The sequence below is a fragment of the Staurois parvus genome, unplaced genomic scaffold (assembly GCF_062004578.1).
Source record: "Staurois parvus isolate SC_StPar_1 unplaced genomic scaffold, SC_StPar_1.0 ptg000221l, whole genome shotgun sequence".
NCBI lineage: Eukaryota > Metazoa > Chordata > Amphibia > Anura > Ranidae > Staurois > Staurois parvus.
This window is the reverse complement of record NW_028318017.1, coordinates 1,409,635-1,432,250: the sequence shown is the minus strand read 5'-3', so window position 1 is coordinate 1,432,250 and position 22,616 is coordinate 1,409,635. Positions and strand designations below refer to the sequence as shown.

General features: G+C 44.5%; 2 protein-coding genes across 2 annotated transcripts in view; one reads left to right on the top strand and one right to left on the bottom strand.

Annotated features, from left to right (window-relative positions):
- Nucleotides 1-3,739, bottom strand: part of LOC149460737 (uncharacterized) — a 100,532-nt gene extending 96,793 nt beyond the window's left edge. Inside the window, 2 exon segments of the mRNA XM_089679229.1 lie at nucleotides 667-740; nucleotides 3,651-3,739. Coding sequence (XP_089535355.1) covers nucleotides 667-740; nucleotides 3,651-3,739 — 163 coding nt within the window.
- A 1,614-nt stretch (nucleotides 3,740-5,353) lies between these two features.
- The window catches only part of LOC149460736 (uncharacterized), a 69,868-nt gene continuing 52,605 nt past the window's right edge, over nucleotides 5,354-22,616 (top strand). The window contains exon 1 of the mRNA XM_089679325.1: nucleotides 5,354-6,746. Within this exon, the coding sequence (XP_089535451.1) occupies nucleotides 5,743-6,746 (1,004 nt within the window). The 5' untranslated portion in view covers nucleotides 5,354-5,742. The remainder of the gene's footprint in view (nucleotides 6,747-22,616) is intronic.

Here is a 22,616-nt window from a genome sequence, read left to right as displayed (position 1 = left end):
TCTGATGAAGATCGGATGGCTCCTTGGATCCTGCAACTCTAGACACACCACCATTTGCGTGAGATCACACTGCTCCTGCATCTGCAAGGACCGGTACCCGGGTACACCTGTTTAGTTGTTTCCACTGACCTGCTATAGATCTTGATTTTACAATCCCATGTGGTCTTCTCCTCTGATCATGACAGTTTCTTTGAACCACGGAAGACAAATCCCCATCACCTGCAGATTTCAATGAGCGACTTCTCCAAAGGCTCAGTGCTCAAAAGTCTAGTCAACTTCAAGTTATTCATCATCTCCAGACTCTAACCACCCGTTCAACTCCAAGCTTTGCTTCCGCATCTGCAGATTTACCTCAGTCAGCCCCTGGGCAGCAAACTGCTCCAGTGGTGACACCCATGCTTCATCTTCCAGCTCCACCTTGATTCTCTGGAGATCCTAAGGCCTGCCATGGGTTTGTTAACCAATATAACATTCACTTTGAGTTACAGCCGCAGAATTTTCCTGCTGGTTGGGGCACGGTCGCGTACGTGATTTCTCTGCTTTCTGGAGAGGTTTTGACATAGGCCTCTCCGCTTTTGATCTAGTAACCAATTATATCACTGCATTTTTCGCTCTCTTTAAAAAGAATTTTGATGAGCCAGGCCATGTGTCCTCCAATGCACTCACACTTCTTCGACTCCAGGCTACCTCGCTGTTGGACAGTACGCCATTCAGTTTCGCACTCTAGCAGCTGAACTTTCCTGGAACAATGAAGCACTTGAAGCTGCTAAATTCTCAGCTTCTCATCTGGCTCCAACTTTCCAAAACCCCTTAGTACCTCCCAATGACTCCTTTCAAGAAGAGCCTGTGCAAATGGGCCATTCACACCCATCCATTGAGGAAAGGAGCTGTCATCAGACTCAGGGACTGTGCATCTACTATGGGAAAAAAGGGACATTTCTTGAAACAGTGCCCATAGCGGCCGGGAAACTTTCATGGCTAGTTTACCTGGGGGGTATGCTAGACCATAATTCTTGCCCCTCAAGTCCATGTCCAACAATTACTGTTCAGTTGCACTTTCCAACTTCAACTGTCTCAACGGAAGCATTTGTTGACTCTGGTGCAGTGGACAATTTTATCTCTGCATCCCTGGTAAAGGAATTTGCTTCAACCACAAAACCCTTCCTCAGATCCTTCAAGTTTCGGCCATTGATGGAACCATTCTGGCCTTGGATCCTTTTTGTTCCTTCACCACTCCCATCAAGATGTCGGTGGGAGTGCTTCACCAGGAATCCATCTCCTTTTTGGTGTTACCACTGACCACTTCCCCAGTAATCAACTGGTCTGGCCATTAATTGTTATCTGGGGGCCCACCTGGAACACCAGATAACTAGGTAAGGTGGTTTTAGTCTTCCAGTGGCACCCGCTGATATTTCTTCCCTGGTGCCACCACAGTACTCAGAATTTCTGGATGTGTCTTCCAAATGTAAGGTGGACCAACGTCCTCCCCACAGACCCTATGATTTGCCATAGACCCAGTCCTAGGTTCCATCATCCCTATGGGCCGGGTATATTGCTTCAGTCTTCCTGGGACCAAGCCCATATCTGAGTACATTGCAGAAAATCACCAGAAAAGATTTATCCAGAAATCCTCTCCTGACAGAGTGGAGTTCTTCTTTGTCAAGAAAGAAAATGGTCCCTTTCATTCTTGTATTGACTACCGGGGATCAAATGCCATTACAGTTGAAAACTGTTACTCACTGCCACTTGTTACTGAGTTGTTTGATCGACTTTGTGGGGTGCAAGTTTTCAAGAAATTCGATTTAAGAGGAGCATGTAATCTCATTGGTATCAAAGAGGGAGATGAGTGGAAGACTGCTTTTAACACCAGGGATGACCACTATGAATATCTAGTGATTCCATTTGACCTCTGTAATGCCCTAGCGGTTTTTTAGCACTTTGTCAACAAGGTCTTTTGTGACCTTCTCTATGTCTGTGTTTGTTATGGACCACCTTGTGTATTCTAGCAGTCCACAGGACAGGATTCCCCAGGGCGCGGAGTCTAAGCCCCAGTCCGCTTGTTCACCAGAGCCCCTGATGGTGGGGATGGGCTTGGAGCGGACAGTGACCAGATCGCGGCCCCTGAGTACACCCACCTGAGGTAGAGGAATCACCAGAGGTAATGACAGGTAGAGAGCCTGATGTGAAGAGGCAGACAGGTCTGGAGAGTAGCAGCTAATCCCTGCGGGTCGGATGGATGGCTGACCAATAGCGTGGTCAGACGGGCCGGGTCGGTAACGGGCGGACAGCGTGGTACAAGACGGCAGGCACAGAGGAATCGGGTCACTCGCCGGGTCTGGTAACAGAAGTTCAGATCTGAAGGGATATCCAGAAGAGTAGTCAAACGAGCCAGAGGGTCAGGGCAGGAGAATATCAGCAAGGTCAGGTTCAAGCAAGGTCAGCAACAGTCAGGAATCAACTCACAGATCACAGGAACAAGATCAGACCATACGGCAACTTGTGTCTGTGCAGGGCTGGTTTAAGTAGCCCGCCCTGCGCCTGACAGGCGCAGCCTAGGTTCTAGTGCCTGCCCAGCGCCGTCATAGATGACGGGTGCACCTGGGTCCTAGTACCCTGCTGCCTGCATGTCTTGACAGACACCTACGCATGTGCAGACCCATGCGTCGCGATGGTCCCTAACAGTGTTGTAGTCTCCAACACCTTCATGAGAACATGCTTTATGCTAAGGCTGAGAAATGCCTCTTTGAACAATCTGAAGTACCTTTTCTGGGATACATTGTCTCCAGAGAAGGTCTATCCATGGACCCTGAGAAGTACTTTTTCTGGGATACATTGTCTCCAGAGAAGGTCTATCCATGGACCCTGAAAAGGTTGTCGCTATTTCCACTTGGCCCTGGCCTGGTGGTCTGAAGGCTATCCAATGCTTTCTGGGCTGCACAAACTACTACCGGTAATTAATTTGCAACTTTTCTGTTCTGGTTGCACCCATCACAGCCCTGACCCAGAAGGATGCTGATCCTAGGAACTGGTCAACTAATGCAGTGGGGGCCTTCCATGCTTTAAAGCAGGATTTCCTCTCTGGCCCAGCTCTCTTGAGGCCTGATGTCTCCAAGCCTTTCTCCATAGAAGTGGATGCCTTCTCTGTACGCGTTGGGGCCATTCTTTTCCAATCACCCACAGAGGGAAATTACTCCATAAGAGATCTCAAACTTTTCACTGTAAAATTAGCCCTGGAAGAATGTCAGTACCTTCTGGAAGGTTCATCTAATCGGATTACTATTTACTTGGATCATAAAAATTTGCAGAACCTCCATTCTGCCCCTTGCTTGAATCCCCAACAGGCTCGCTGGTTGATGTTCTTCTGACATTTTGATTTTGTCATCACCTTCAAACCGGTGAATGTCAAATCCAGGGCAGATGTGCTGTCATACTCCTTTGATTCTGAGACCTCCAGAGAATCAGAGTTTATAATTCCTCCCACACAAACTCTTGCTCTCACCTTGGTTCAGGACTATCCCACTGGGGAAATCTTTCATGGCAGCAATTTCTAGGTTGAAGCTGTTACGTTGGGTTCATGACTCCAAACTCTCTATCTGTGTACCCACAGGACCATATTGTTCCTCTCTCATCCCTACTGTAGCCGGACCTACGCAAGGATGTCAAGGACTTTATGAAAGCCTGTCAGGTCTGTGCCCATATCAAGCCTTCTAGCCAAGTTCGGCTGGATCTCTTCTTCCATTGCCTACCCCTGAGGTAGTAAACACTTGGCAATATCAGCACATAAGACACACTTTATGTATCTGGATTGGATTTATGTGGGAAGCACAGTGGCTAAATGGTTAGCACTTCCGCCTGGCAGTACTAGGATCGTTGGTTTGAATCCCAGCCACGGCACCTCCTGCCTGGAGTTTGCATGTTCTCCCTGTGTCTGTGTGGGTTTCCTCCGGGTATTCTGGTTTCCTCCCACACTCCAAAGACATTCTGGTAGGTTAATTGTCTCCCATTATATTGTAAAGTGCTGAGCAAACTGTTGGCACTATATAAATCCTGTATAATAATAATAATATTTGGCTCCTGTCTAAATTGTCCCTAGTATGTGTATGTATGAATGTGAGTTAGGGACCTTAGATTGTACACCCCTTCAGGGTTAGGGACTGATGTGAATGTACAACATATATGTAAAGTGCTGTGTAAATTGATGGTGCTATATAAGTACCTGAAATAAATAATAAATAAATGTTGATTCTGGAGTTCAGCTGGGAGCAAATGTTGAACTTCTTCATAGGTGTTGTTCTACCTATACACTTGGTGCATGTGTCTTTGGTTTCTTACCAATGCCTGGGACTAGCAAGATCTCCGACAGAGTAATTCTCCCAGGGTTACTTACTCTGTGGTCTGCTGGCTGTGCCGGGTGGAGGGATATGTCTGTATAGTCTCAGACCCAAGTCACTGAGTGCAGTCTCAGGAGATGGGAGGCAGCGGTGTGGGACCTCTGCAACTTGTCTACAGTAAACATTTAAGCTTTCACTAATTAACAATAATTTGAGTCCTGAACCTTTAAAATGTATAATTTATGGTATATTGCATGTTACACACACCTGACCCCTGAACTATATACTTTATGTTGTACATTACATACTTCTGACCCCTGCACTATATCCTCTATGTTGTACATTACATACTCCTGACCCCTGCACTATATACTCTATGTTGTACATTACATACTCCTGACCCCTGCACTATATACTCTATGTTGTACATTACATACTCCTGACCCCTGCACTATATACTCTATGTTGTACATTACATACTCCTGACCCCTGCACTATATACTCTATGTTGTACATTACATACTCCTGACCCCTGCACTATATACTCTGTGTTGTACATTACATACTCCTGACCCCTGCACTATATACTCTGTGTTGTACATTACATACTCCTGACCCCTGCACTATATACTCTGTGTTGTACATTACATACTCCTGACCCCTGCACTATATACTCCATGTTGTACATTACATACTCCTGACCCCTGCACTATATACTCCATGTTGTACATTACATACTCCTGACCCCTGCACTATATCCTCTATGTTGTACATTACATACTCCTGACCCCTGCACTATATACTCTATGTTGTACATTACATACTCCTGACCCCTGCACTATATACTCTATGTTGTACATTACATACTCCTGACCCCTGCACTATATACTCTATGTTGTACATTACATACTCCTGACTTCTGCTCTCCCCCTTGCCCCCACTGCTATATATATATATATATATATATATATATATATATATATATATATACATAATATGTATTCTCTTTTGTTCCCCCCATTTCCAACCAGCTGGACATTTTATATCGGATGATGTGATTGGAGCACAGACTTTTACATGGTGATAATAATATGATAACATCTTCCAATTTTGGACCCTTAAACAGAAAGTGATAATGAGGGAGGAGTCAATACCCCAATGATGGTGGTCTTCATCTTGGTTGTTCTCCCCCCATCCTCACTCTCTGGGAAAATGGCGATGAGTGATAGAGGGGGGGTCCCCTCGTCCTATAATCCCCTCATCACTGTCCCTCCTATAAAAGACAGTTCTGGTTGTTTCCTCACTCTCTAAGATCCATGAATAAAGAAATGATCTGGTAGGAGATCAGAGGAGCCATTTCCTAGTTCCCTTGAGGGTGGAATTGTAAGCTCCTCAGAGACCAATCTGCCTGATGTGGGTGGAGTCCTGGTTTGGGGGAACCAATCAGCTCCTGTCTAGTAATCCTCTTTGTCTTTGTATTTTAGTCCATGGCCGGGAGATGAGGAAAACCTCCGAGGATTGTCTCACTTTGTCTCCAGACTGGAAAGTAGAAGATGAGGACATCACACAGTATAGTCCAGGAGAAAACCCGGCTCCCTCCAATGTCCATCCGGCACCACCCAGTGTAGATGGACCATCGGTTTCCTCGTATCCTGAGGAACCTCAGACTGTGCGGGACCGGGCCGGCCTTCCAACAGAGAAGAGCTTCTCCTGTACTGAGTGCGGGAAGAGGTTCCATTTCAAATGCTATCTTGATCTGCATAAAAGAACTCACACAGGTGAGAAGCCGTATTCCTGTCCTGAGTGCGGGAAATGTTTTTCACAGAAATCCCATCTTATCGTACATCAGAGATCTCACACGGGGGAGAAGCCGTATTCCTGTCCTGAGTGTGAGAAATGTTTCCGATTTAAATGCCATCTTAATGAGCATAAAAGAACTCACACAGGAGAGAAGCCATATTCCTGTCCTGAGTGTGGGAAATGTTTTTCACAGAAGTCCATTCTTTACAAACATCAGAGATGTCACACAGGGGAGAAGCCGTTTTCCTGTCCTGAGTGCGGGAAATGTTTTTCACAGAAGTCCCATCTTTACTCACATCAGAAGTTTCACACAGGGGAGAAGATGTATTCTTGTCCTGAGTGCGGGAAATGTTTTTCAAATAAGTCAAATCTTTACACACACAAGAGATATCACACAGGGGAGAAGCCATTTTCCTGTCCTGTGTGTGGGAAATGTTTTTCAAATAAGTCAAATCTTTACACACATCAGAGATGTCACACGGGGGAGAAGCCGTATTCCTGTCCTGAGTGTGGGAAATGTTTTTCACAGAAGTCTATTCTTTACACACATCAAAGATCTCACACGGGGGAGAAGCCGTATTCTTGTCCTGAGTGTGGGAAATGTTTTTCACGGAAGTCCCATCTTTCCAGACATCAGAGATCTCACACAGGAAGAAACCACTTTCCTGTCCTGAGTGCGGGAAATGTTCCTCATTGAAGTCCTGTCTTCCTGTATATTAGGGGGTCCCACACAACCCTGGAGGTGTATTAGTGCCTTGAGTGCGGGAAATGTCTTCTAGATGAATGTTGCTGGACATCCCAGCTCTCGTGGGGAAGAAGCACACCCTGATGTACACCTCAGATATACTCCATGGCTGATCTTCATCATGGAAGAAACAGTTGATAAGGAGATGAGAGGCCCCCAAAGACATGGATGAAGTGCAGTAAATGTCGGGGTGCAGAGTGGTCAGTAGATCCTGGAAATGAAGGCCCTTCAGCCCTTCTTGGGTGTCGGAGTTGCGTTTCCTGATAATGATATAGCGGGTTACAGAGCTAGAAGCCGGGAGAGCCCAGATCTCGTTATCGGGGAACTTTACACAGACAACAAGAACTTCTGAAGTGGATGTCCTTCATTTCAAGGCTCTACGGAACAGTGGTGACCCCGAAGCGTCTCTCTGTCTTCAGTCCATCCTTCTCCCATCCCCCAACAGGGGGGAAGGAGAACTCCGCCCCAAACTAAGGGGGAAAGTTCCTCTCATTATTTCCCTTGGCTTCTGTGTGGGTTTGGGTGGTTGGAGGAGTGCGGCACGAGAGGGAACACAGCTTGTTGTTCTATGTTTACATATGGGGTCTGGGTAGAGGGGATCCACCGGAAAATATTTCTACTCTTTCATTTTGTGCAAATCGTTTTTGTTTTCACTTTGAAAGGGAGATATTATGCGTGGTTTATAAAAGGGATTGGCCCAATAGATACCACCCCACTTAGAGAATAGATGAACTATTATATGACCAGCATTCATTCAGCCATGTCACATGTTGGTCTTTTCATACGGGGATTTCCTATGATCATTGTGTCCTTCTAGTGGCCATAATGTGGTATTAAACTGTTTTTCCTGATTGAGGTATTTTGGAAGTAATACATCATTATGACCACTAGTTGGAGCTGACGATTATAGGAAGTCAATTGGGTTTATTAAAATACTGCTAGAATTTGTCATGTCTGGACATATGATTGTAAAACTCCCTCAACATATTTTTTGTATAGACCCCTTAGTTTACTATGTTAGGGGTAGTTTCGTACAAATACCTGAGATCATACATTTTCAAACATTGAAGGACATAAATTACATAAAACCACAGAATTATACCAACCATTGATTTAAAACCAAAAATACCTCATTTGGCCTTTAGATGACGCTAAGTATCCTAGCAATTAGCACCATCTAGTGTCCAAATTGTCAGGGAACACCTGAACAATTGATTTAGCTGACTAAATCAATTGTTCAGGTGTTCCCTGACACTTTGGACACTAGATGGTGCTAATTGCTAGGATACTAAGCCTCATCTAAAGGCCAAATGAGGTATTTTTGGTTTTAATCACAGTGTCTCCAATACAAAAATGATTTATAAAAATAACTTAATTAATCTGAAAAATTCTTTAAGAACTCAAACAAGATCTGTGTAGGTATAGACTGCAGATTATAAAAATCAATATTTATTTACATAAGTCACTTACAAACACCATAAATAATAGTCAGATTGTGATTTACACTGACACTAAGATGTTTCTGTAAAATATTCTAAAATAGAGTGAATTAAATTTAATAATCAGTTTCTCCCTGTAAACAACATAACCAATAAAAACAGACAATAATTTGTCTCCTGCAGAAGGAATAAACTATGCAGAATAGTCCACTTGTATGGTCTAAGAACAGGAACATTTTTTTAAAAATGACTTCACTTGAAGTTATGTTATCATTGGGAGAGTTATTAGGTTACACAAAGGAATGTGGCAATTGACTTACTAGTCTAAGCAAGCAAAATCAACAGAAAATATATAATTACCCTCCAAGTATCAGGTAATCTTTTAGAGAACTGATGATCAGACCCAACGATGGCTGCTGATTAATGGGTGGGGTTGAGCTTCCACAAAATGGCGTCTCTTCTTCAGTCGATGGGTGTCTTAAGATGATCTGAGTGTGAGATGGTGTCTACCTTCCAGATGGCTGTGTAGATGGTCCTCCCTTTGTGAGTATTCCTGCCAGTTTTTATAAACCTGGCCAGGAGGTGGAACCTTCTCTGTGATTGGGGAATCTGATTCTCTAACCCAGCGTTTTTCAACCACTGTGCCGCGGCACACTAGTGTGCCGTGAGATATTGTCTGGTGTGCCGTGGGAAAAATTCCAATTTCATCTGTAACATGTGGCTTCGGCTCACAAATAGACCAATCATTAGAATCTAATGATTCAGTGGTCGGCAAGCCGCGGCTCGCGAGCCACATGCGGCTCTTTACCCAGTCTAATGCGGCTCTTCTGTGTGCCGGGCGCCTGCTCCCCTCCCTCCTCTCGGTCGGCCGCTCCCCTGCCTCCTCTCGGTTGGCAGCCCCAAAAGTCCGCGCGGACCTTTTAATCCGGCTTGCGGATGTGGCTGTCAGGATGTGTGTAGGCGGGGCAGCGTGCCGAACGTGAGGGGAGGGGAGCTAGGCTCCTCTCACAGTCCGCCCTGAAGACCCGAACGGCGCGGGAAGACAGCGAGAGGAACGCAAAAGGTAAGTGAATTGACACGGGGGACTTGGCTTACTAGAAGGGGGGGGGGGAATAGTACTGTGGGGGATGAAATACTATATGAGGGATGAATTACTTTATGAGGGATGAAATACTATATGGGGGGATGAAATACTATATGGGGGATGAATTACTATATCAGGGATGAATTACTATATGAGGGATGAAATACTATATGGGGGGATGAAATACTATATGGGGGGATGAATTACTATATGAGGGATGAAATACTATATGGGGGGATGAAATACTATATGAGGGATGAAATACTATATGGGGGATGAATTACTATATGAGGGATGAATTACTGTATGAGGGATGAAATACTATATGGGGGGATGAAATACTATATGAGGGATGAAATACTATATGAGGGGATGAAATACTATATGGGGGGATGAAATACTATATGGGGGATGAAATACTATATGAGGGATGAAATACTATATGAGGGATGAAATACTATATGAGGGATGAATTACTATATGAGGGATGAAATACTATATGGGGGGATGAAATACTATATGGGGGGATGAAATACTATATGGGGGGATGAAATACTATATGAGGGATGAATTACTATGGGGGATGAATTACTATATGGAGGATGAATTACTATATGGGGGATTAATTACTATGCTTACTATGGGGGAATATTACTATACTTACTATGGATGACACATACACATCATTCATCTACTCTTGGTCCGGCCCCCGGGTCCAATTATAAAATACTTTATTATTTCATAATAAAGTAATTATAAAATAATTTCTTTGTGTTTGATTCCTATTCAAGAGAATTACTTTATATATAGTCAATATAGGCACAGAGGTAAATTTTTTTAACATTTTCTAATGGTGGTGTGCCTCGTGATTTTTTTCATGAAAAAAGTGTGCCTTTGCACAAAAAAGGTTGAAAAACACTGCTCTAACCCATGTTTACTCAAGCATTACCTCCCATGGCCACTGGGTGTCATCCTTGGATAAGAATTGTCTGGTCTGAGTTTATTTGGGGATGGAAGTAACTAATCTGTGATCGGGAAAAATGAATATTTCACTATAACAAATTGTCCCTTGTGAAATCTATAGAATGCCTTGGAGAGCAGATATTATTTCTCATTTACAATCATTACGTTTTGGTGTAACAGTGATTAAATGGAGAATTGTAACTATCAGGAGGTTGGATTACATAAAGCGATTAGAATAACAGTTGTACACACAGAGGAGAGATAATAAAAAGAATAATTTGTATACTGATCTACTGATTGATTACGGCTTTGGTAGCATGCATACAATATTCCTAACAATACCGATAAACTCCAACACATTATATATATATATCATGGGATTACAAATCAACAAACATACCATAATATACTTCCTACATTCTTATGAGACAATCTGGTATTTTATCCCCATCAGGTCTTTTCATATAATCTGAAATATATGGAAACAGGGAGGTTCCTTTTTGTACCTTTTCACCAAAACAAAATGAGTCTCAGCATTGTTACTGGAGTCACCTTGTTACATAGTTACAGAGTTCATCTGGATGGAAAAAAGACACCAATCCATCCAGTCCAACCAACAGAAAAAACAAAACGCACAAATAGAACATTACATGAGGAAATGTACATCTGTCTTACTGTAAAGGTCTCAATAATCTATAAACAGAAGAATCCTGAAAAGAACTCTCACAGATCTGCAGCTTTTTAGAGTTAGCATTCATAACTGCATTCACTGCTCAAAAAATGAAAAGACTTTTTAATCAGATTCTAGCATCAAGTCAGTGAAACTCCTGGGATATGGATCTGGTCAGGTAAGTAGCAGAGGGGGTTGTTAATCAGTTTCAGCTGCTTTGGTGTTAATGAAATTATGAACAGGTGCACTAAATGGGCAACAATGAGACAACCCTCAAAACAGGAATTTACAGGTGGAGGCCACTGACATTGTTTTCCCTACTCATCTTTTCTGACAGTTTTTCACTAGCTTTGCATTTGGCTAGGGTCAGGGTCACTGCTGGTAGCATGAGGCCATACTTGGACCCTACAGAGGTTGCACAGGCAGTCCAACTCCTCCAGGATGGCACATCAATATATACCATTGCCAGAAGGTTTGCTGTGTCTCCCAGCACAGTCTCAAGAGCATGGAGGAGATTCCAGGAGACAAGAGCATGGAGGAGATTCCAGGAGACAGGCAGTTACTCTAGGAGAGCTGGACAGGGCCATAGAAGTTCCTTAACCCATCAGCAGGACCAGTATCTGCTCCTTTGTGCAAGGAGGAACAGGATGAGCACTACCAGAGCCCTACAAAATGACCTCCAGCAGGCCACTGGTGTGAATGTCTCTGATCAAACAATCAGAAACAGACTTCATGAGGGTGGCCTGAGGGCCTGACATCCTCTAGTGGGCCCTTTTGCTCACTGCCCGGCACCATAGAGCTGGATTGGCATTTGCCACTGAACACCAGAATTGGCAGGTCCACCACTGGCACCCTGTGGTTTTCATAGATGAGAGCAGGTTCCCCCTGAGCACATGTGACAGACATGAAAGGGTCTGGAAAAGCCGTGGAGAACGTTCTGCTGCCTTTAACATCGTTCAGCATGACCGTTTTGGTGGTGGGTCACTGAAGGTCTGGGGAGGCATATTCATGGAGGGACGCACAGACCTCTACAGGCTAGACAATGGCACCCTGACAGCCATTTGGTATTGGGATGAAATCTTTGGACCCATTGTCAGACCCTACACTGGTGCAGTGGGTCCTGGGTTCCTCCTGGTGCACGATAATACCCGGCCTGATGTGGCAAAAGTGTGTAGGCAGTTTCTGGAGGATGAAGGAATTAATACTACTGAATGACCCCCATGCTGGCCTGACCTAAATCCAATAGTACACCTCTAAGATATCATGTTTAGATTCATCCAAGCTGCCCGGTTGCACCTGAGACTGTCCAGGAGCACAGTGATGCCCTGGTCCAGATCTGGGAGGAAATCACCCAGGACACCATCTGTGGTCTCATTAGGAGCATGCCCCAACATTGTCAGGCATGCATACTAGCACATGGGGGCCATACAAACTACTGAGGACCATTCTGAGTTGTTCCAATTAAATTTTGGTAAAATGGACTCGCCTGCTACATTATTTTTTCTTGATTTTCGGGGGATCTTTTAATTCAGTCCTCTGTAGGGCAATCATTTTCATTTCCATCAAACGACGGGGCCTCCTTACGTTCCTAACACATTACCCCGTCCATTTCAGTATAGAGATCCAGCAGAAGATTTTTCCTCATTGAGATCTGATGTGTTTTCAAAGTCTTCCTTTCATTTTTTGGAGCAGTGTGTAACATAAATGTAAGGGTCGGGTAGCTGAGATGTGATGTGATCAGTAGAAATATGTAATTGTGGATCTAGTTTCATTCCATGTTATTACAGATAAGTGTTCAGTATTCAGTCAGAGACATATGTTCACCAATTAGCATCTGAAAGTACAGAGCAGCTTCTAGGCTAGAGGTGACACTTAGATGCCAATAAAACATTGTCACCTACAGTATGTAGCCAGAGTTTGCCACCTTCTTGAACCTAGAAGAAGAATCCTAGTCATTTTGGCTACAAGAGTCAGCAGGAGACCGTGAGAAGGCTCCGAAGTGTCTGTCAGCTTTGATTTATATCCACAAATCAAAGGAATGTATTTAATCTCTCATGAAAGCTAAAATATTACTTGCAGAGAGATGAAAATACTTCCTTCTGATTGGACACACTGTAGGCTACATCTACATGTAAAACTGTATTTGTAGCCTCTGTAGAATCCCAGAGAAACACACAAAATGGTTATATGGTGCCTGATTGCAACAGCTGAACAGCGATTGGTACTGTTGTGTTCGGACTAACACGCTGGTGTCGGAAATTCTATCCCTGACCAAGTGATCCAAACCATTCCTGGCCCATTCAGCTCTGGGCACTTCAGAACCCAGAAAATCCTGTGGGCTGCTACAGGAACACCCCCCAGGGTTGATTAACCAAGGGCTAAAGTCCAGCCCACATCCATATTTCAATAAATTGAGGACCCTGAGATATGGGAGGGGTGATTCGTATGGAGCCAGTTCGATATGACTGGCGTATCGCCGACTTTCTCTGACTTGCTCCAGTCGCAGGATAAATCTTGGTAAAAGTTTTATTTCTGTTTTTATTCCCTTTTATTTTATTGTGAATAGCCAATTGTGTGTCTTTTTGTATTTTCTGCAACTTTTTTTTCTATGTACATATTTTATGCACTGCCCACTTTTGGGATATTAAATCATAAAATGAATAAGTGACTTCTGTGTACTAAGCTCGGGCTCATATCTCCGGAGAGATTGTTGTATTGTAGTGTCTATGTGCTCGGTCTAAGTTCATTGCCAATCTGTATGCAATTGCACAGCATGTTGGCAGATTTCCTGCAGACTGTAACATCGCAGATCTGCCAGATGGAGATCTGTGTGTGTGTGGTGGCCCAGCAGACCAGTCTGCTGACAAACTGCTGGGTGGTGGCAAGCTATAGTTTGTGGTGTATCTGGTGTGGGGGTGTGTGGACAGTGGAAGAGTGATTAACACCGGGGTTCTAGCTGTAGGAATCTTAGAAGGGTGTGCCAATTGCTAGACTGCTCCTCAACCCTTCGAGTGCACCAGATTGTATGTAAGATTTGTATCTGCCTGTGTGTGGTCAGCCAGCTGGATTGGAGTGGAGTCTCCCTCTAGTGGTGACCAGAGGTAGTGCGGGCTGTGAAAGGGTATCCTGGCCAGTCTTATATGCTCAAAGTCCCCCTCATTCCTTCTTTACCCCAAGTCACGGGCAGACCATGCCTTGGTTAGCTAGTCATTGTGGCCGTGTGCTTTATCCGTGACACAGTGTATAATCCATGATGTGTGACTTTTCTTGTTCTCATTACATTGGAGTACAGAAACTCTTCCATTGTGATGTTTATTCCCAAGATCTCACAGAATCCCTCAGCTTGGAATAATGGCCGCTGTGTCTGCAGAATTTATTATTATTATTATTATACAGGATTTATATAGCGCCGACAGTTTGCTCAGCACTTTACATTATGGTGGGAGACAGTACAGTAACAATACAATTCAATACAAGAGGAGTTTGAGGGCCCTGCTTCTTGGAGCTTACAATCTAGGAGGGAGGGGATAGTGGTACAAGAGGTAGTAACTGTGGGGAATGGAGTGGTTGGAAGAGTAGAGGATTTTGGTATAAGCTGAGGGCGGGGTAGGCTTCCCTGAAGAGATAGGTTTTCAGAGTGCACCTGAAGGTGAGCAGAGTAGGCGATAGTCTGATGGGTTGAGGTAGGGAGTTCCAGAGGATGGGGGAAGCCCTGGAGATGTCCCGGAGATGAGCATGGGAGGAGGAGACAAGGGAGCTAGAGAGTAGGAGGTCTTGTGAGGAGCGGAGAGTACGGTTTGGGTGATATTTGGAGACAAGGTCAGTGATGTAATTTGGGGCAGTATTATGAACGGCTTTATACGTCAGTGTTAGCATTTTGAATTTTATCCATTTGGCAATTGGAAGCCGGTGGAGGGATTGGCAGAGGGGGGTGGCGGATACGGAGCGGTTAGCAAGGTGGATGAGTTTGGCCGCAGCTTTCATAAAAGACTGAAGAGGGGATAGCCTGCGATGAGGTCGGCCAATGAGGTGGGAGTTACAGTAGTCAAGGTGTGATATAATAAGGGAGTGAATGAGTTGCTTAGTGGTTTCCGAGGTTAGGAACGGGTGTATCTTGGAGATGTTGCGGAGATGAAGTCTACATGAGTTTGTTAGCGATTGGACCTGGGGCTGAAAGGACAGATTGGAGTCTAGGATGACACCTAGTACTCTGGCTTGAGGGGAGGGAATGATGATTGTCTTATTGATCTTGATGGAGAAGTCAGGGGGGGCACAGGCTGGGGGGGGAATACTAGGAGCTCAGTTTTGGAAAGATTTAGTTTGAGGAAGTGGACTGACATCCAGTCCGATATGTCACTTAGTAGGCTTGTGACACGAGCGGAGACTGGAGAGGTGAGGTGAGGGGTAGAGAGATAGATTTGTGTGTCGTTAGCATAGAGATGGTGATTGAAGTTGTGGGAATTTATCAATTGGCCAAGGGAGGAGGTGTAGATGGAGAAGAGAAGGGGTCCAAGGACAGAACCTTGAGGGACCCCAACAGAGAGAGGGAGTGAAGAGGAGGAGGCAGTGTTATAGGTAACACTGAAGGAGCACTGTGATAGATAGGAGGAGAGCCAGGAGAAAGTGGAGTTTCTGAGGCTAAGAGAGTGTAGTTTTTTGAGGAGGAGGGGGTGGTCAACCATGTCAAAAGCTGCAGAGAGGTCGAGGAGTAGGATATACTTCCATATACCGCGTCTCTTCAACTTGTTCATCGTTCTCATTGCCAGAACAATGACATCTCAGCTAGACTAGAGGATGTGTGGACCATGGGTTTATTTGATGTTTGTAATCAACTTCCCCTTGTTCCTGCACTGAGGGGGTCCTAGCTTCCATTTCTTCTCTATACTCTTTGCAGAAAAAAAATACTTCAGTTGGGAAGAAGTTTGTCCCTTGCAGGACTTGAGACCTGAAAATGACCCTTTTCTATTATTTGGTTTAAAAACTCCCATGGTTCAACCTGGGGAAACAATGAAAATATGATCTTCCTCATAGAAATTATAACAAAAGGCAACATTTTCCATTTTAAGTAAAAAATAATTTTAAATAGTTCCCCATTCACACAGAAGGAATGTACATGCTTTGTCACTGAGTGGATTGCTATACAATTGTATTTATAATAGACCCCTAAATGTCAGAAGATATATTCTCATTCTATTATGTTATGTTAAATTATATAAAGATGGGAAGTATGGAGCAGATAAATGAACAGACCTCCTAGTAATGTCATTACCAGGCTGCAGCTAGGGGGAGCTCTAATGTTTGGAGTGTTCCCACAGGAGAGTGATTCCTTCTAGCTCACATATATTTTTTGTATGTCTAGTAAAATTGGACTTTTGAGGTAGAATATTATACATTGTAGCGCCCTCCTAGTTCAGCCAGGGGGATCTAGACCCTAATGGTTGGTCAGAAGCTGCTTAGCAGCTCAGGTGTGATAGCCAGAGGGGTCACAATGTGGTCAGGGCTGAGGGTCTCTGCAAGCCAGCCCCTCCGGAATTTCCCCCTGCTCTAAGGCTTTAGGAAGAGGGCCTTGGAGGCAGTGGGTGGATCTGAGGAGTGGCTGACTGCACTCTTGAGGGACCTAAAACATACATAAATAGTGTTGTGCTAACTCATATAGATATAATAGTCCATAAACAGGTTCAAACGTGATAGTTCAATCAAAGTATGACATAAATATACATATAAAGTGCTGGAATGGTGAACATCTAATAAGGTGCTTGAATGGTGAAGAATCACTACGGTGTGCTCCAAGTAAGTAGTCTATTTGATAAACACGGTGCTCCACCTTAATTCAATGTTCCTCCACCTAAAAAAATGGATGGATGGCCGCTCTCCTCCTACCATGGACCTATGAATGAATACAGGTCAACCAAGCCTGGTAATTCCGGTGCTCTAGATGTCAGCAGATGACAGGCACCACCTTCCATAACAGGGTAAAATGGAATTCTTCTCACATGATAGAAGCAGTAACATAGCAATTTGCATTTCAAAACTACCACAATTGTCACTAGGCTCCGCCCCCACCATGTTATGCCACCAACCACATGACTTCATCAGGGAAAAGCTCGCACAGTGATGTTCACACCCTTATATGCATCTAGGTAACCATGACTACTGTTCCTACTCCGTTCTGTAGAGCCTGCAACATCGCTGGATGTCACATTTCACATGGAACAAAACCTTTTTATCATGATACACCAATAATCCGACCTACATTTATTATACAACAATATTATTCAAATAAAAACTTTAAAAAGATCGGAAAAATGTTTTTAAAAAATCCTATGATCTTGTACAGCCCCATCTTGTGGTCAAAAAAGTATAACATCACCCAAGTAAAAATTAATTATAAATCATACTTAACTCTAATCATATTAATAAAAAGGAAAAATAAAAATCTTAAAAGATTTATTAAATGGCCTATAAAAACAGATAAAACCCACATTAATAATTATTGATAAAACTACAGTATTTAAGTCAAATTCTACATTATGTCCTGATGGATAAAACGTCTGCATTTCATATATCCAAAAAGATTCTCGCTGACTTAGAACCCGGACTTTATTATTACCCCTCCAGTGGGGATGGTACCTCTCAATACCCAAATAATAAACTGGAAGGATCTTTATTATGCACAGTAGTAAAATGTCTGGATACATTATGGTTTTTGAATCCTTTAGCGATATTCTGAACATGTTCCCTAATCCTCTCCCATAAAGGTCTTTTTGTGCGTCCAACGTATTGTATCCACAGCCACATTCCAGCACATAAACTCCCCCTTCTGTCTTGTATGTAATACAATCTCTCATTAAATCATCTTTATTTGTACTTGTTGCTTTAAAATTAATTATTTTCCGATTAATCCCTTTAGTTCTTGTACATCCATAGCATTTTTTGCATGGGAAAAATCCTTTACCCGTGAAGAAAGAAAACTCACTTTTCTTAGGGGGATTCCCCACATTTCTAACTATATTTATTGAAATATTTACCAACCCAACCAAAGTTTGTATATAGGAGAGCCCCAAGGTTGTGTGACCGCATAGTTAAAAATGTGGCGAGTCCCCCTAAGAAAAGTGAGTTTTCTTTCTTCAAGGAATATTATGTTTTTTGAATTTTATTGCTTTTTACCTGTTTACTGACTAGATTGGATATACAGTATGTCAGGTATTCTATTTCTCGGGGGTTAGGAACATTTCTTCTACGTCTTCTACAGACCCCATGGTGCCGGGAAGCGTCTATGTGCTCTTCCTAATTGGAAGACTCTCCCCACTGCTATGCTTTGGTGGAGACTCTTCCATTCCTTGACCTTGTGTCTGGGTTATTTGGTGTTTTACTGTTTTATGCTGCATATTGTTGTTTTACCATTTAAACTGATGCCAGCCATTTTCTGGACTCTATTGTCTCTCCCCTTTTTCTTCCTTATTTTCCTTACTTTTTTTAAGTTGTTTTTCTTTGAGGGTCATCTCGGGAATTTATATTCAGTCCTGGATTCTCGATCTCCCCTACGGGGATGTGTGGGTCTCCCCATCGCCGTCTTGCATTTTTCTATGTCCACCTTAAGACCTAATAGTGTTGTTGTTCCCTTACTCTCCCGTAATGTACAGGGTTTGGGATCCCCCTCTAAGCGTCTCAAGGTTTTTTCTCATTATAAGTCCCTGGGAGCTCTGCAGGAAACCCATTTTGTCTCCTCTTTCACACCACGGTAGAGATTTCCCTGTGTGCTTTTTGCTAATGCATCTGAGAAAGATCGAGGGGTAGGCCGGAGGTTATTCTTTACTGAATCTAAAGTGATACGAGACAAGGAAGGGTGATATCTATTGGTTAAAGGCCAATTGTCAGGAAAGTTATTGACTTTCCTTATTTACTAAGCCCCTAATGTGAATCAATTATCCTTTTTTTCGATCCCTATGTGTAATCTTTAGCTCCAGAACTGGAAGGCGATGTCATTTTAGTGGGGTGTTCGATTTTGGCTTTACATCAAACGATTGATAAATCGCATGCAACCAAACTTGTGTCCCCCGAAACAAATCACAAATTTGCTCAACTTTTATATCACTATAATTTGGTGGATGCATGGAGAGAGGCCAATCCTACTTCTAGAGACTACTCTCATTTCTCTAGAGCTCACAACTGTTATTCATGTATAAATGTATCTTCCTCCCTACAGAGCTGCTGCCTAAGTTGCATTTGCCTAAAATTGTATGGACACCCTGGTCAGATCATGACCCGGTGATGCTAACACTCTCCAATTTAACTGCCAATCTGGCCATGTCGCACTGGCGATTGAATGAGTCCCTTCTTAGCAATGAGTCAACTCGCCTTGAAGTGGTGGAGCATTTGAACTCTTACTTTACCATTAGTATAGCGGAAGACACGACCCCGGCTATTAACTGGGCAGCTCATAAAGCTTCTATCAGAGGTTTTTTTATCCAACGAGTCTCTAGACTAAAGCAATCTCATGAAGAGTTGATCTCTGCCAAAACTAAGGAATACGAGGCTTTACTGGCCCAACATAAAATTACTCCAACCCTGGACTTGTTAGTGACCTGCCGGCGGTACCCCCTAGCGTTCCACAGACCGGAATTCCCCAAGGTGCGGAATCTAAGCTCTGACCTGCTTGTTCACCAGGGTCCCTGATGGTGGGGATGGACTTGGAGCAGGCCGAAACCAGGTAGCGGCCCCTGGGTGCACCCAGCTGCGGTAGAAGCGCTTGCCGGAGGTGTATAGCAGGTGAGAGCCTGATGTAAGGAGGTAGAAAGAGCAGGTTCGAGCAGGCCGGGTCGGTAGCGGTGGAGGCAGCACGGTACAAAACAGTAGACAGAAGGATAAACTGGTCACAAGCTGGGTTCAGTAACAGAAGATCAAAATGTGTGGAATTAGACAGGAGAATGGTCAGGCAAGCCAAGGTTCAGAGCAGGAGACAATCAGCACATCAAAGGTCAGGCAGGGTCGGCAACAAAGCAATCTAATCTCAGGAACACAGGATACAGGTAAGACCATATGGCAATTAAAGCACAGACCTGTCCCGTTTTAAATAGGACGCCCTGCACCCTGATTGGTGCCAGGCACGGGTCCACGATCATGAGTGTGCATGTGCGACCGCCACTGTCATCGTGGTTGCCCGGGTCCCAATGCTCGCACGCTAGTGTGGCCGGGCATACCGCGCATGCACAAACCTGTGCACGATCGCGGCCAGATCTGGGGTCCCTGACATTGCCCCCCCTTATGGGCAGCCTCCGGATGCCCACTCGATTCCTCCTTTGAGGCTGGTTGCGAAGGAATTCCCACATCAATCTGGGAGTATGGACATTTTGAGCAGGTTCCCACAAATTCTCCTCTGGCCCATAGCCCTTCCACTTAATGAGGTATTGTGTTTGAACACCCCTCTTTCTGCAGTCAACAATTGCCTCTACTTCAAATTCCTCTTCCCCATCAATGTCTATGGCTTCTGGAGGACTAAATCTGCGATCTGAAAAAGGATCAGGTACTGTGGGTCTCAACAGCGACACATGGAAGATGGGGTGTATCTTAAGGGATCCAGGAAGTGCTAGTTTATATGCCACTTCATTGACCTTACATTCTACTTGAAAAGGCCCCACAAATCTGGGTGCCAATTTCCTAGATGGGCATGCCAGTTTCAGATTGGTTGTTGCCAACCAAACCCGATCCCCGGGGTGTATAATCAATTCCCCTTTTCTCCTTCTGTCAAAAAACTTCTTGCTCTCCTCCTGGGCTCTAGCCATTGTTTCCTGTAATAACTTATTATTGGTAGTGAAAAAATTTAGGGTCTCTTGGGCTGCTGGGACTGAGTTCTCTGGAACCAAATCTGGCAGGAAAGTAGGGTGGAACCCATAGTTGGCGAAGAACGGGGATTGATTAGTGGCAGAATGGTTCGCATTATTGTATGAAAATTCTTCCATTGGCATAAGTGTCAGCCAGTCGTCTTGCAGAAAAGAAGTATAACATCTAAGATATTGTTTGAGTGTCTGATTGGTCCGCTCTGTCTGCCCATTAGTCTGTGGGTGATACGCTGAAGAAAAAGACAATTTGATCTCCAATCCCTCACATAAAGCCTTCCAGAATTTGGACGTGAATTGGATTCCCCTATCCGAAACAATATTTTTTGGCACTCCGTGGAATCTCACAATTTCCTTAATGAAGACCTGTGCCGTTTCGGAAGCGGATGGTGTCTTCTCTAGTGAAAGAAAGGGGGCCATTTTAGAGAGACGGTTCACCACCACAAAAATCACAGTGTGATCCAGCGAAGGTGGTAGTTCCATGATATAATCCATGGAGATCATGCTCCAGGGCCGGTCAGGTATTGGCAAGGGTCATAGCAGGCCCCAAGCCCTGTCTCTGGTGGGTTTATTCCAATTACAGATAGGGCAAGTTCTGACGTACGCTTCACAATCTTTGGCCACCAAAATGTACGTCGTGCCAATTCTAGGGTCTTGTGTCTCCCAAAGTGCCCCGCCAATGGATGATCATGACCAGGGCTTTTTTTCTCAGAGGAAAGGTGGTGGAACTCCCCCACCCAAACCTGGCCACGCCCCCATCAAACCCTAGGACCACCCCTTTAGAGAACAGGAATGCAAGTAAAATTTGGGAGGGGCTATAAAAGTAAATGTATGGAATTAACACCGCCCCCCCCCCCACATTAGTAAGAATAGCGAGTAACACTGCCCCCCCCCCACATTAGCAAGAAAAGCGAGAAAAATTGTATCGCCGCTCCTTACCTGATGCTGACGATCCGCGCTATGGTAGGATCGACGAGCAGAGGGCGTGATGACGTCAGCGCGCACCGCCGGGTGTACTAAGATACACCTTTCCTATGGGGGTGGCCGCGCGCCCCCGATGTTTACACGCTGGCGGTAGAGGGGGGGGGGTGAAGCGTGCATGTCCCCGCTCACCGGCTGTGAGCAGCGGCAGTGACAGGTGCCGGGCACGCGCAAGCATGACATAAACAAGCCGCGTCCGGCACCTGTCACTTTCGCTGCTCTGCATAGCTTGTCAGCTCTGCAGAGGCAGTCGGTGAGCGGGGACAAGAAGAAAAAGGTGGCGGAACGCAGTACCGCCGCGTTCCGGCAGAAAGAAAGCCCTGATCATGACAATAGCCTAAAACCATGGTCTGAGCTTCTTTGGGTACCAGGATCTGTTCCCCCCTCCACAAGAAGAGACCTTCCCTGCTCTGTATTGGAATTCTAGGTAGATCAGGAACCTTGGTGGACGCAGCCTGTAGTTTGGACAAAAGCTCAGACTGGAGCAATAAGAAGCTACCCGCCGGTAAGATATTATCATGTTGGGGTGTTGCTCTAGGGTCCTCAAATATCCAGGAGAGAGCATCTGGGTTTGTGTTTCTAGACGCAGGATGATAAGTAATATGTAGGTTAAACCTTGCAAAGAATAGTGCCCATCTGGCCTGGCGTGATCGGAGGCATTTTGCTGTCTTCAGATACTCTAGGTTCTTGTGGTCGGTGTAGACCAAAATGGGTTGTAGAGCTCCTTCTAACAGATACCGCCACTCCTCTAATGCTGCCTTAATGGC